The sequence below is a fragment of the Sarcophilus harrisii genome, chromosome 4, assembly GCF_902635505.1.
Source record: "Sarcophilus harrisii chromosome 4, mSarHar1.11, whole genome shotgun sequence".
Taxonomy (NCBI): domain Eukaryota; kingdom Metazoa; phylum Chordata; class Mammalia; order Dasyuromorphia; family Dasyuridae; genus Sarcophilus; species Sarcophilus harrisii.
In genome coordinates, this window is record NC_045429.1 from 358,804,704 (window position 1) to 358,820,137 (window position 15,434).

Consider the following 15,434-nt stretch of genomic DNA (forward strand, 5'->3'; position numbering starts at 1 on the left):
AAAGGATGCAGATAACTGGGGGAAATCTTTGAAGCAAGGTTCTCTGATAAAAGTCTCATTTCTAAGATATGTAGAGAATTGGGTTCAAATGTATAAGAGTCACTCTTTAATTTATATAAATATCAAAGGATATGAATAAGCAGCTTTCAGATTAAAAAAAAGTCCCATCTATCAAGAGTCATAAGAAAAAAGATTTCAATTCAATAGTTATTAGAGAAATTCAAATTAAAGCAACTCTGAGATTTCAGCTCACTTCTATAGTATTAGCACAGCTGGCAAAACAGGAAAATAACAAATGCTGGAGGAACTATGGGGAAAAAGGTACTTTTGGGGTATATTTGTTGGTGAATTGGCCCAGCCAGTCTGGAAACAATTTGGACCTATGTTTCCAAAGTTACTAAACTGTGCATTTTCTTTGACCCAGTGATAACCATTACTATGTCTATACCCTAACGAGAGAAAAGAAAGAAGTTTCCATATGTACAAAAACATATATAGTAGCTCTTTTTTTGTGACTGGCAAAGAACTGAAAACTAAGGAGATGCCCACGGATAGGGGAATTGGTTGAACATATTATGATATATGAATAAAATGGAATATTATTATGCTATGAGAAATTATATAATTTCAAAGAAACCTGGGAAGAGTTATATGAACTTATAGAGAGAGGAATGAGCAGGACCTGAAAAAAATTTAGAGAATAGCCAATATTGTAAAGACAAACAACATTGAAAGACTTAAGAACTTTAATCAATGACAATGATTCCAGAATACTAAGAAGGTAACATCCTACCCCACTTCCTGATAGACTGGTGGAGATGCAGATGGAGAGATATTTTTTGGGACATGACCAATGTAGGAATTTTTTTTTTGGTTATGAATATTTATTTTTAAAGTTTTTTCCTTTTTCTCAGTTGAGGGAGGAGATGAGAGAAAATGGATTTTTTTTTCATTGAAAAATAAAAATTTTTAATTTAAAGAAAAATAGTAGTAGGGAAATTCAGAGGAGGGGAGGTTGCATGGGGGAAGGACAATGAGTTTTTTTTGTATATGTTGGGTTTGAGATGTCTTTGTGACACCCAATGTGAAATATCTAATAGGCAAGTAGAGATATGGATTGGAACTCAAAAGAGAGACCAAGTCTGGGTATTTAGAGCTGGGAGTCGATGATAACTGAATTCATGGGAGCAGATGAAATCACCAAACCAAATAATATAGAGTGAAAACAGAAAGGTTCAGACAGAATGCTGAGGGACACTCTTAGGGAATATGATAAGGATGGAGGTGCAGTAATAAAGTAAACCAAGAAGGGCAGGACAGATGAGTAGCAAGAGAACCAAAAGAAAACACATTTAAGAGAGAACATTTACACTAAGAAAAGATCATAAACAATATCAGAGGTTTCAAAGAAGTTAAGAAAGACTAGGATTGAGAAAAGCCCATAAGGTTTAGCAATTAAAGAAATATAGGTGACTTTGGAGAAAGCAAGTTGAGTTGAACCATATTAAGCTAGGTGTCCTATATTCTGTCTTTGTGCCACTGATTTACTTATATGTTTGACTTGACATTTAATCCTATAAAATCAGTGGATTTATAAAGAGAGTGAAAAGAGAGGAAGAAGAGGCACCAAATATAGATGACTTTTTCAGGGAGTTTAGCAGAGAAAAGAAAGTGAGATAGAATCAGATTGCTATGGAAAGCAAGCAATTGGGGAAGGAGGGAAGGGTTTGAAGGAGAAAAATTTGGAACATAAAATCTTACAAAAATGTATGTTTGTTATGGACTAGAACTTGAAACAATGTACTAAGTAGAATTGACAATTGAAAAGAGACAATGGTTAAATCTAGTTTAGTATTGATTTAATCCTACAACAAATAATGGTTTCCTAGTGTATACTCAATGTAGAGCATATGAACTAGAAGCTCTCAGGGCCAAAAAAAGACAAGTGCACTAGAAGCTCTCGAAGGCTGAAACAGATTCATTCCATCTTCCACCTTTGTAGTGGCTGGAGACTGAAAACAAACCTTTGAATTCGGGGAGATTCAGAAACCAGAGAAGGCAGGCGGGAACTCAAGCTCTCAGAATCAAGGAAAGAGATAGGCCTCTAAGAAAGCTAACCAGGCCCTAGGAAAGGAGACAAGACTTTGAAAGAGACAATAAAGGATTTGGACTTTAACACCTGGCTATACTTGTGTGGTGATTACTGAACTGAAACAAAGGCTGCTCCCAGAGACCCCAAGGAAACCGAAACAAAAGAACATTATAAGTTGAAAACTATCTTTGCATATATTTGGAAAAATAAAATGGTATTTAAGAAAGAAAGAGATACAGGATAATCACTAGTAAGATAGATGTAAGATAGTAAGATTCCAAATAAAGATTAGGAATAAATGGAGGAGACATGGGCACATTTGTAGTTAGCAGGGAAGGAATAGGGAAGGATTAACGTTTGGGAGGTGGGGGTGGGAGTGGAGATGGGGATAAAGAGTGAAGGGGGAGCAATAAGAGTAATTAACTGGAAGAGAAAGAGATAGGACCAAATATATGTATCTAAAACTCTAGGCTCATTTTTCCAACTCCCACTTTGTTAGACTGGTTCCTGACATGGGAGCTATGACTTCTCTCTTCCAGGTTCTAGGGTAACCCTGAAGAGTTTTGATTTTTAATATTATCATCTCTTATGAACCCTCATTTAGTGTGTTCTTTCCACTATCTTTTACTAGTTAACATTTCTCCAATAACAAATAATTAATAGAGGGACATGAGTTGAGAAAGGGAAAAATAGGAGTTCTAGGTGATTGGCTAATTTTTTCAATTGAGGTTCTCAAATGAGAGGGTGGAGAAGGGTATCAATGGTAGGCTTAAGGATAAATGAAAAGGTTTAATAAATTAAAAAAAAATCAATCTTGCAGGGACCCTGATGAAGACTCAGACATTTATATGGTTCACTTATTGAGTATGCAGATGATCTAGAGCTAAGGATAGCTGATACACTGGATGAATGGGATCAGGATTCAAAAAAAATCTTAACAGAAAACAATTAATTGGTTGAGCAAACAAAACTTTATCAAGTCAAATATATAAGTAAATCACTTACACAAGTACAAAATGGAGGACCCTAGCTTAATAGCAATTCATGTGAAAAAGGAATTGTGTCTTTATTTTTTTTTTAACCTCACCTGTCTATACAGCAATCAATCATGCTTATAAGTAAAGTAAATACAAAACTCCATGTATCTATAGTCAGAATTAAGTCAATCCTGATATTGGTTCTATACACTGACCTTGTACTCTGGTTCCATTTCCTGGAAAGGCAGTATATTGAAGTGGATAGATCACTAGTTTTTATTTATTTTTTTATTATAGCTTTTTATTGACAGAGCATATGCATGGGTAATTTTTCAACATTGTCCCTTGCAATCACTTCTGTTCCAACTTTTCCCTTCCTTCCCTCCACATCCTCCCTAGATGGCAGGTAGTCCCATATATATTAAACATGTTAAAGTATATCTTAAATACAATATATGTGTTCATATTTATACACTTCTCTTGTTGCACAAGAAAAATCAGATTTAGAAAGGTAAAAAATAACCTGGGAAGAAAAACAAAAATCCAAGCAGTCCACATTCATTTCTCAGTGTTTTTTCTCTGGGTGTAGCTGGTTCTGTTCATCACTTAGTTATACTTATCAACCTTTCCTATTAGCTAAACTTGAATTTCTATCTTGGCTTTCTTCATAGTACTTTATTCTGTCTAGAACTAGGGTTCTACTTTGCTCAGCATCTATCCACCCAATCCTCAATTCAATTCAATTCAACAAATATTTATTAAGTGCCTACTCATATTGAAGCTACTGTTGTGGGAAATGGTATGCTGATAATGAGTCAGTCCCTTAGTCTGTCTGTGAGTTTCCCTAAAATTGTTTGCTTGAATTTCTGCCTTCCTTCCCTCACTTGTCTTATGAGATATTATCCTGTCATCCAGTGTCAAATCTTTTTTATACTAACTCTCCACCTGTCTAGGATTCATCTCTATGCTTTGGTGCTGGAACCTTTCCTGATTTCCTAATCTATCTTGGATCTGTTTGGTTTCCTTGGGCCAGTGGTCCCTGATGTGAGCCATAGTGGGTTCCAACACAATAAACCACCAATGTGATGTGACCACTGGGGGGAAAAACCAAACCCCAATGCCTCTTAGACTACATTAAGAACTATTCAGAGAAGCAGAGGTGTTTTTGTTTTCTTCTCTGGGTAGACAACACGTGACTTCCTGTGGTCAGTTCTCTATGTCATACTCAAGGAAGGACTCTGATAATCTGGAGAATAGAGTGATGCCTCTGTCTAGGTGAGGAATGATTGAAGAAGCTGAAGGATTAATTGCCTTAGAGGAAAGCAGATTTTGAGGGCATGTGATTTCTGTCTTCAAATGTTTAAAGGGAAGAAAAGTCATTGAAGCAATATTTTTTTCATTTGCAGAAGAGAACAGAAGTCCAGAAAGAATCACAGACAAATAGAACATAGATGAATTACATATTTATAAAATAACATAATAAAATTATATAATAAACAAATTTATACAGCTAGCATTTATATAGTATTTTAAGGTTTACAAAGTATTTTACATGTGAATTCACTAATCCTCCCAATAATGCTTGAAATAGATGCTGTTATCCCCATTTTGCAGATGAGGAAACCGAAGCTAAGAGAGAACAAGAGGCTTGTCTAAGTTCACACACATAGTAAGTGTTTGAGACAAGATTTAGAATGAGTTTTAAGTCCTATGCTGCTTTTTCACTTAGCTGCCTCTTACTTAAAGGAAAAGCACAAAGAAATGGCCATTTTATTTAATGTTTGCTAAGTTCATACTTAAAAAACCTTTTTTTTTTTTTTTAAAGGAATTACAGAGGCCAATTCCAATAGACTTGTGATGGAGAGAGCCATCTGCATCCAGAAAAAAGACTGTCAGGACTGAATGTGGATCACAACACTTTTTTGTTTGCTTGCTTTTTTGTTTTCTTTTTCATTTTGTTTTCCTTTTTGATTTAATTTTTCTTGTGCAGCATGATAATTGTGGAAATATGTCTTGAAGAATTGCATGTTTTAATGTTAAAAATTTTTTAAAAATGAATCACATATGTAAAATATTTGAATTGTTCTTAAGTGAAAAAGAGAGTAAATTTATTCTCTCTAGCTCCAGAGAAATTAGACTGCATACTCCTTGGGAATAAGTCTTTTCTTTGTGTGTTTACATCCACAGCACTTAGCACAGTGCCAGGCACATAAAAACACTTAATAAATGTTTTTATTTATTCCTCCTTTCAGATGACTGATGTCAGTGTTGGAGAAATTATGGGAAGACACACACACTCTAATATATACTGCTAATGGAGCTGTGAATTGGACTAATGATTTTGGAAAATAATTTGAAAATGTAAGAGAAAAATCACCAAATTGTTTATATACAAACCAAGTGACCCTACCCCCTGATATTAATCCTTACATATCTGGGTAACCCTGGACTGACTGTGGGTACACTTGTTGGTTTTCCCACATGATTGTAAATGTTATACAATAGTGATAGCAACTGACATTGGCTCATGTCCTGTCTTTTTTAAACCCAAGGAAGACAGTGTTACTTTAAAATTAATAAGCCAGTCTAAAATTAATAAGGCAGTCTAAAATTTGTCTACAAGATGGTAGGTAATCTACTCATACCACAAGTATTGTAATCTCATCAAGGTCTCTCTGACACATTCATAGAAGAATCCATTTCCCTCACTGCTATATGCCACTGCTCTTCAGTTGGATAAATTTAGAAAATCCCTTACTGGCCAACTTCAAAATTTATGCTAGGGGATAAAGATTTAATATCATTCAAAATAATTTTTAAAATTATGGGAAACTATGGTTCTGCCAAACCTACATCTAGAATTTCTCCAACTCAACTAATCCTCTATATTTATATCATACAGACAGTTAATTTTCTTTTTTTCTTTTTCTTTTTTATTATAGTTTTTTATTGACAAAACATATGCATGGTAATTTTTCAACACTGACCCTTGCAAAAACTTCTGTTCCAACTTTTCTCCTCCTTTCCCCTCCCCCCTCCCCTACATGGCAGGTAGTCCCATACATGTTAAATATGTTAAAGTATATGTTAAATACACTATATGTATATATATTTATACAGTTAGTCTTGCTGCACAAGAAAAATTGGATTTAGAAAGAAGGTAAAAATAACCTGGGAAGAAGAACAAAAATGCAAGCAAACAATAACAGAAAGAGTGTAAATGCTATGTTGTGGTCCACATTCATTTCCCAGAGTTCTTTTGCTGGGTGTAGCTGATTCTATTCATTATAGATCAATTAGAATTGATTTGCATCCTCTCATTGTTGAAGATAGCCACATCCATCAGAATTGATCCTCATATAATATTATTGTTGAAGTGTATACTGATCTCCTGGTGCTGCTCATTTCACTTAGCATCAGTTCACGTAGGTCTTTCCAGGCCTCTCTGAAATCATCCTGCTGGTCACTTCTTACAGAACAATAATATTCCATAACATTCATGTACCATAACTTACCCAGCCATTCTCCAATTGATGGGCATCCACTCAGTTTCCAGTTTCTGGCCACTACAAACAGGGCTGCTACAAACATTTTTGCACATGTGGGTCCCTTTCCCTTCTTTAGTATTTCTTTGGGATATAAGCCCAGTAGTAACACTGCTGGATCAAAAGGTATGCACAATTTGATAACTGGAAAAACAATTTTTAAACATTTGTTTTTAGAGCTTTGAGTTTCAGATTCTTTTTCTTCCTCTCTCCCTACCCCCCTTTTGCATTTGAGAATGCAAGCAATTCAATATAGGTTATACATATGTAGTCATGCAAAATATTTCCATAATAGTCATGCTGTGAAAGAAAAGATAAAAAAATCCTTCAAGAAAATTTTTTCCCCCTTAAAGTATGCTTTCAGACACCATCAGTCTTTCTCTGGGTATAAATAGCATTTTTTTTTTTTTTTTATCTTAAGTCCTTCAAAATTATCTTGGATCTTTGTATTGCTGAAAATAGTTATGTCATTCACAACAGATCATCTTATTTGTTACATTGTACACATTTTATATCAGCTAATAGAAAGCTTTCCAGGTTTTTCTGGAAGCATCTCGCTCATTTCTTATAGTTGAATAGTATTCCATCATAATTACATACCACAATGTATTCAGCTATTCCCTCATTGATGGGGATCTCCTCAATTTCCAATTTTTTTTTGCCCCCTGAAAAGAGCTGCTATAAATATTTTTGGTACATATAGATTTTTTTCCTTTTGTTTTTTATCTCTTTTGGAATCCAAACCTAGTAATGTAGTATTGCTAGGTCAAAGGGTATGGATGATTTTATAGCCTTTTGGGCATAGGAACTAGAAAATTTGAAGGAATACAATGTTTAAAATAATGAATATTAATTTAAAATTCATTATTTATTTTTATATATAAATCATATATAAGGGGAAGGGGTAAGAAATATTTTTCATAGAAAGTATCTAAGGAAATAAGTCTGAAAGGAAACTAAAAGTTCCAAGAGATTGAGGTGAAGAGGGAGCCAGGGAAAAGGATCCCAGAAGAGAGATGGGAATATCATTTTTGATGGTAGGTTTTTTCACATTGTAATGGGCTTTAAAAAACAAACAGATTATGTTTGGTCCTAGAAATAATAGGGAGTCACTGGAATTTACTGAGTGAGGGAGTGCCAAAGTCAGATAAAGCATCCATTGTTTACTACTACTGCCATAAATACTTCTAAACACTGGAAATGAAAATATGAGCAAAAAATAAACTCCTTACTCTCAAAGAGGTTCCATTTTTAAGTGGAGAGGGATGTTACCTGGTGGTGACAAAGTCGGGATCAGAGCCAGGAGAGAACTGGGAAGTTCTAAGCAGGAATGCATCAGTTAGAGGCATTTCAGGGTGAGAAGGTGGCTAGAGGGGAAACTCAGGGAGTAGAGCCAGGAAATCTCCCCTTGAGGAAATCTGCTTTGGTTGGTGAGGAGGATGGGTTGCAATGGGGAAAGACTTGAAGTAGGGAGACCATTGTAATAGTCGAGGTGAGAGATGCTAAAAGATGCTGAGCTAGAGAGCTGAAGGGTCAAGATGCAAAAGATGTGGTTAAATCAGAAATTAAGTTTGAAAATAATGTTTTTAAGAACTGCTCATGTTTAACCTATGTTGGATTATTTGTTGTCAAAAAGAGGGAAGAAGGAAGGAAGGAGGGAGAAAAATATGGAACACAAAATTATGCAAGGGCAAAAGCTTCTCAATATGGATGTCTCACTGGCATGTCAAATTGAACAAATTCAAGACTGAATTCACTATCCTTCCTTCCAAAATGGTTGTGACTTCATTTTTGTTCAGTGGCACCCATTCTTCCATGTTCAAAACTTTGGGATTTTTCAGCTTCTCCCCACTTCCACCCCCTACCATATCCACTTCTTTTCTTGTTGCTGTTCAGTCATGTCTGATTCTTCATTATCCCTTTTGGGATTTTCCAGCCAAAGGTAGTGGAGTGGTCTGCCATTTCTTCTCTAGAGAATTTTCAGATGAGGAAACTGAGGCAAACGGGGTTAAGGGACTGGTCTTACTCAGCTAGTTAAGTATCTGAAGACAGATTTGAACTCAGGAAGATGAGTCTGACTCCAGGACCAGTGCTTTATCCTCTGTATCACCCAGCTACCTTGTCTATTCTATCTCACCAATATTTCTAGAATAAGGCCTCATAACCCTTATCCTTCCCCACCACCAACTGTTGCAATAGCTTTCTTTTTGTTTTGAGAAGTAATTGAGGTTAAGTGACTTGCCCAGGATCACACAGCTAGTGAGTGTCTGAGGCTGGATTTGAACTTAGATTTTTCCCCAACTTCAGACCAAGCAATTTTATCCATTGTACCCTCTAGCTGACCTAATAAACCTTATGTGTAGACCCAGTTTGTGCCCATAGCACACTGGGCCTGGAGGATGTGGCAATGGACAATTCTACTTTTTCATTTTCCATCCTAGAAATCTTCCTGAGATAAAATCCCTTTCAGGTCCATCACTCCCCCAATCTGTGCAGGCCATAAGCACTAGGAAGGGACCGAGTTGACACTAATCAACAAATATTAAACTTCAACTCTTGTGTGCTAGACTCTGGGGATATACATGTTGCATTCAGAAGTTTATATTCCACCAGAGAGAAAAAGACCTATATAAAAGCAGGTGGCACAATAGATAAAATGCTAGTCTTGGAGTCAGAAAGACCTTGATTCAAACATGGCCTCAGGCATTTTCTTGGCTGTGTGACTCTGGGCAAGTTACTTAACTCTGCCTCAGGTTCTTCATCTGTAAAACTCACCAGAAACTGGGGAGTGGGAATAAGGAGGGGGGACCTTATTCCTGGCAATCTGGGAAGAGGATAGATAACCTGAAAGCTGGATGTAGGCTGGCTCAAGGGAAGACAGATGGGTGACCCCAAAGGTGAGGGAAGAATTCATGACAACAACAGATGTAGTTACAACAGCAGGTTTTATTCAAAACAAAGCCAGAAGGGTAATAGTACAGAAATTAGATGGGATAAAGTGAGAAGGAAGAGATGGATAATTAGAAATATAGTGATAGATCAACAGACCAGGAGAGTCCACGTGGATAAATCACAGAACAGAACAAAGATCTAGAAAGAGGGAGTAATAATCAAGAGAAAAGGGGGAGAAAGGGAAAAACACATACACTATATTGAACTGAATGTTTAAATATGAGAGAACCCTTAAATATAAAAGAGAACCCTATTGCCCCAAGTGATTCTTAAATATAAAGAGGATATTTTTAGTTTTATAACTAGGATGGATATAAGGCAGTTTTGAATAAAAAGTCTTTTTTGGCCCACATGTAGGGTGAGCTCAAATATTTGGAAAACATTGAATACGAGGGATAGGAATTTACAATCATTCTGAGTAATGGTAGGGAAATAAATTACTGACCCAAGAATAAAGTAATTTTTATCAAGGGCAGGTTGGAGGAAGAATGAGATTAGGAATTCTACATTGCCTCTCCTTTTTTAACCCATTAGATGGCAAGCTTCTTGAGGGCAGGGCCCTTAATCTTTTGCTTCTTTTTGTATTCTTAGCACAGTGCCTAGCACATGGAAGATGCTTAATAAATGATTAGAATTTTATGAAAAAAATAGTTTAAAATGGAGAAGCACTTCAGTTGCTGGTGAGCCTTCCCCAAAATTGGAAGCACTAGATTTGGGCATTCTGGATCTATAATCATCTTGCCTAGATTCAGATCAGGCTCTGCCACTTACTATTATGACCATCACAAGCCATTTTATCTATGGGCCTCATTCTTTATCAGTAAAATTATGGAATTGAGCTGTATGATCTCTAAAACATGGCCTAGTTCTAAATCTCTAACGGGGGCCAGAGACTTTACTTGCAATACTACTAAAAGTCAACCACCAGAACTTTAACCTCCCTCTGGTCCCCTATCAGTCCAAAATACATGATCCCACACCCAGAGTGGGAAGAATCAGCAGCAAAGGACTTAAATCAGCAATCACCCCGATTCCTCTTTCTGTAGGTTGGGCTCTGGCCGGCAGAGGCGTCCTGTCCGAGAAGTTGCAGTCCTGCCGTTCTCTGCCATGGTCACGACACATCAGGAGTCCAGGACTGCGCTCAGGCTGGAGTTGTGTCCGGGGATGGGGTGACCAGGATTGTGAGGGGTCTCAGGCTGAAGGCAATCTGGGTTGGGCCATGGAAGACTGGTTACTTTTGTTCTACTTGGGTAGAAAGCATGGAGGGGCAAATTTAGGTTTGATGTAAATGGGCAGCCTTTGGAAGGTGGTGAGCTCCCCAGTGAGGGAGGTTCTTTGGTCAGAAGCTAGAGTACCGTGTGTGTGTGTGTGTGTGTGTGTGTGTGTGTGTGTAAGCATGCAAGCCTGGGTTGTAATAATGAGCTGCATTTCCTTCCCACCTCTATGAGCTTCTCTCTGATTCTGGAATACGGGAGGAATGGAAGAAGCAGAAGGCAGCCCCCTCCTGCCCCCAATCCCCTTCCCAGAGTGCCAGCTCCTGCTTAGGGGAGACAATGAGTCAGCCAGGATGCCGGGTGTTGGGGTCTTTGCAGTTCAGTGCTTTAGTTGCCACATGTTAGATTAAAACAGCTGGAATGGGGTAAAGAGATGTTTCGTGTTTCTCCCCCCACCCATCATTTCAGGAATAACTTCTTATTGAGAAGAAAGATGAGGAGGTTCACGTTGATTTTGGCTTTGTTGAAGAGTTTCATCACGGCCACACCTTCATACTGGAGCTGGAGGAGGTCCTGGGGAAGGGAGGAAAGACTGTTGAGGACCTCTGAATCCTACCTCAGAGAGACCCCTGTGACTATAAGCAGTTTCTCTGAGCCTCAGTTTCTTCATCTGATAAGTGGGGATAATAATGCCTTTATTCCTCCTTCTACTCATAAGGTTGTTGGGAAGCTCAAGTAGCACACTGCTTTGCAAGCCTTAAAGCCTTGTTTAAGTGTCAGCTTCCTTCCTCCTTGTCATCTTCACTCCATTTAAACTTTTCCTCCTTCTACCTCTGAAATGCCTTAGGTGTAGGGTGGTAGATAAAGAATCACTTTATTTTGGACCTATTTCCTGAGACTGCCTTCGACCTTCTACCCCTGTGTATACCATTCTTTGCTTGTTTCCCCGTTAAGACTGTAAAATCCCTGACGACAGGGATTGCTTATGCCTTCTGTTGCATATCCTCGGCACTTTAGCATATCTGGCACACAGTGAAAGCTTAATAAATGCTTGCTGATTCTGGATAGTTTAGAAGGATGTAGAGAAAGTGCTACATCAGTGTAAACCACTGCTCTGATAGCAGCCCATATGATTTGGGGTCTGCACTGAGCCAGGACTCTCCTTTTTGTAGATGCTGCCATGAGTCAGGGTATGTGCAGTGGAGTTAACAGGAAAGAAGGAGGGAGCTGAGTTAATCTCATTTTCTCTAATAATAATTCCAGGAGCAAAGCAGATGATCCCTGGGGGAGAATGGGGTTCTACACAGACCAAGTTCACCTGGTCAGTGAGACCACAAAGCAGAGTAGAAATCACGGAAGGAACCAATGGGAATCCCATTGTGTTGCTGGTCAGGCCCTCCTAGGGGGAAGGGTTCCTCTGGCTTCCCAGCCCAGGAAGAGCTAACATCGTCTCTCAAGCTTTAGGTTGCCCCCTTCCTGTCTCCCCTTCTCTGCATCAAACCAGATGAAGCATCCTATGTCCCTTGTCTCTCTTTAATCAGGATTTCAGGGACAAGCTACTCACCTGATAGTGAACTTGAAATCTCTCCATGTCCACGCCCATGAACCTGGCATTCACCTCAAACTTTCCTGCCTCTTCCCCAGGAATGATGTCAAAGATGACATTTCGAAAACTGTCAGAGAAATAGGAAAAAAGAGGGTGATCAACTTTGCCCCTCCAGAAGCTGATTCCCTTATTTACAGAAGGGGAATGTACCAGTCTTCCCCTTCTTGATGGAACAAGGGCAATGATACAAATCACTCAGATCCCTGGCTTCCTCTTTTGTCTCCCCTTCATTAGAAGAACGTTCTAACCACATGCATTTAGCCCCATTTCCTTTCCATATTCTCAAAATCTCCCCCACCATGTCTCCTAGGGTCCCTGGAACTGGTCTGTTCTGCACTGTAATGGGGAAAATGCTCCCCATTTCTCCTCCATCCCTCACATAGACTACTACTCTCCCTGGAGACATGCTCCCATTCTTTGCAAACCTCACCCTTCTCTTTCTTTCCAGCTCTGCTTATTTTCTGTAAGCCTTCCCAGAGGGATAGCTCTCAATTTTACTTTACAGAAATTACTCTCCATCTACCAGTTCCAAGTCTAGCTGGTTGTTCTGCTCTTATCCTTCTGCCCTTGGGCATGGGGCTCTCTCTCCTCTATCAGCCTAGAGCACCCCACGGGCAGGGGGAGGGGAGAGTTATCTTTTCATGTGGCTGAAAACACCCACATGTCCCACACCCCGGGATGCTACACTCACTGAGTAATGGGCAAGTCCTCAATTTCCACCAAGACTCCCTTTTCCAAGAGCTGGGCAGCGGTGTAACGTAGAGATGGCTGCTTCTTCCCCTTTTTGTCATTCCTATTTTAAAATTTAAAAAAGACCTAAGAATCCCCTCAAATGTGAAAGGATAGAAGGGTAATTATCAGAAGGACACCCCATTGGCTAAGGTTAAAAAAAATAACCCACTTGATTTGGCAGCGAGCAATGTTCCATTTGATCTTGGGGATCATTTAGGGATTAAATAACTGAGCAAAATCTTAAAAAGAGATGCTCTTTTAGTTAACTGTTGCCATGGAGAATGATAGAAGGGAACAAGTCATTTAGATGGGTAAGGGTTTGGACTCAAAGACTGATCCTCCCAAAGGTCATTCCCAAAGGAGGGGGAGAAAGTGGGGAAAGATAATGCCATGGCCTGACCCTTCTGCCAGGCTGGGATCCAGTGCCCTACTTGTGGCTGTGGGCCAGGTTGTCCAGGCAGGTGCGGATATATTGATTGTAATAGTCGCCCTGCTCTTCATAGAAGGCTGTCTTGGCCAGCAGACCTTGAAAGGTGGCCCGAAGCTTCACCAGCTCTACCCTCCTCCTCTGTCGGTAACGGCGCTGGTTTCGAATGTCCTGGAGGGAAGAGGAGAACAGAGGGGGACAGTGTCAGGATTTCCCCAGCAGAAGAAGGGCCTTTAGGGATTTCTCTACTGCACATCTTAGTCTCTACCCAAAGGGAATTCTGAAGATGCTCAGGTGTTAACAACCTTTCCCTATTTGTGGAAGTGCTAGTGGGAGCTAGCACTATTCTAATGAATTTATTACACATTTGGTATTACAGCCATCCATGATTCTGTATTATTCTCCTAACAGACCCCATGAGGGAAGGGACTTTGTCTTACCTAAACTTGATATCTTCCCTAGAGTCCACCCTCAGGGCTCTGAACAGCAGTAATTATTTATGGAATAAAGGAATAAGGAGCAAGAAGTTTCAAAGGTATCCCCCCAAGACAGGAAGAGAAGTATGATTTCAATTCTCTTTTCCTTTTTATATAAAGAATGGCTTGAAGTACATCTCCTCGACCCCCATTCAGAAAAGGATTTGTTTTGAGGTCTTCACCCTCCCGGGAGAAAAGGAGATATTTTAATAGCTTTCTTCCTCAAAACAGTTTAATTATCTTTCCCTAAAAAGACCAGTTTTGGGGGTCTTCAGGTTCCCAGAAAAGTGGGACATGACCAGTTTTGGTTTTGGGTGCCAGGTAGAGGTGCAGAACCAGATATGGCATTGGGTCAGCTACCTGGGCTATCTCATCCACCAGTCCCTGATAACCATCCGCAGAAGTCACAATTCCCAAACTCTCAAGGTGACGAAGGTTCTTCAGGATTCTTCGTTGCTTTTCTCTTATCGACAGGAGGGATTGAGCAGCCAGCGACCGACGACGTTTTAGTGGCTCTGGGATCTGGGTCTCAAAGGCTTGGCGACGGGACATTAGTATGTGATGAGCAGTTTCCTGAAGGAGAGGAGAGACACAAAATTCCTACATTATCACCACTATTCCTCCTGCCAGGGCAGCCCTGGAGAAGAAGGAAAGGAGACTGCTGGGGGGGTGGGGGTGGGTAAAGGGTGGGGTATCTTGACTCCAGAGGTAAGAAGAAAAGATAGAAGATCCAAGGTCCAATTTCTATTGTAGAAGCCAGATTAGGGACCTGCATCCCTTTTTTTTGCTATAGATCTTTGGAAAGGTAGATTAAGCTATTTGGACTGCCCTTTTCCCTCATTTATAGGGCAGCTAGGTGATGCAGGGGATAAAGTACTGGGTATGGAGTCAGAAAGTCTCATCTTCCTGAGTTCAAATCTGGGACAAGTCACTTCACCATGTTTGCCTCAGTTTTCTCATCTGTATAATGAGCTGGAGAAGGAAAGAGGAAGACACTCCAATTTCTTTGTCAAGAAAACCCTAAAATGGGGTCAGACAGGAGGGAAAACAACTCATCAATAACATTAGGGAGAAACATGACTAAGATAGTAAAAGTACAGGGGACTCTTCATGACCCTGTGAACCCTAGCACGTTAATACTCTCAATGGACTTTTCTTGGCAAAGATACTAGAGTGGTTTGCCATTTCCTTCTCCAGTGGATTAATCCCACAGCTAGTGAGTGTCTAAGGCCACATTTGAACTCAGGTCCTCTTGATTCCAGACTCAGAGTTCTATCCACTGAGCCATGTAACTATTCCTCCTTCTATCCATCTAGTACTGAGAGCATTTGTCCTATTAGCATGTGCTTTCTCTCACCCAGCAGAGGTGGGGGGGAACCCCTCCTTCCACTGCTTTTCCCTCCAGACTCTGGG

General features: G+C 39.5%; 1 protein-coding gene across 3 annotated transcripts in view; it reads right to left on the minus strand.

The window, feature by feature from the left end:
* Nucleotides 1-11,143: 11,143 nt before the first annotated feature.
* The window catches only part of IQGAP3 (IQ motif containing GTPase activating protein 3), a 60,461-nt gene continuing 56,170 nt past the window's right edge, over nt 11,144-15,434 (minus strand). Inside the window, exons 34-38 of one of the 3 annotated variants that reach the window (XM_012548181.3) lie at nt 14,382-14,594; nt 13,550-13,716; nt 13,078-13,179; nt 12,345-12,453; nt 11,144-11,353 (exon numbers count right to left, since the gene is read on the minus strand). In XM_012548181.3, the coding sequence (XP_012403635.3) occupies nt 11,240-11,353; nt 12,345-12,453; nt 13,078-13,179; nt 13,550-13,716; nt 14,382-14,594 (705 nt within the window). In that variant the 3' untranslated portion in view covers nt 11,144-11,239. Of the gene's footprint in view, nt 11,354-12,344; nt 12,454-13,077; nt 13,180-13,518; nt 13,717-14,381; nt 14,595-15,434 lie in introns of those variants that run through there. The other 2 variants (XR_004233929.1, XR_004233930.1) reach the window with 2 other exon arrangements.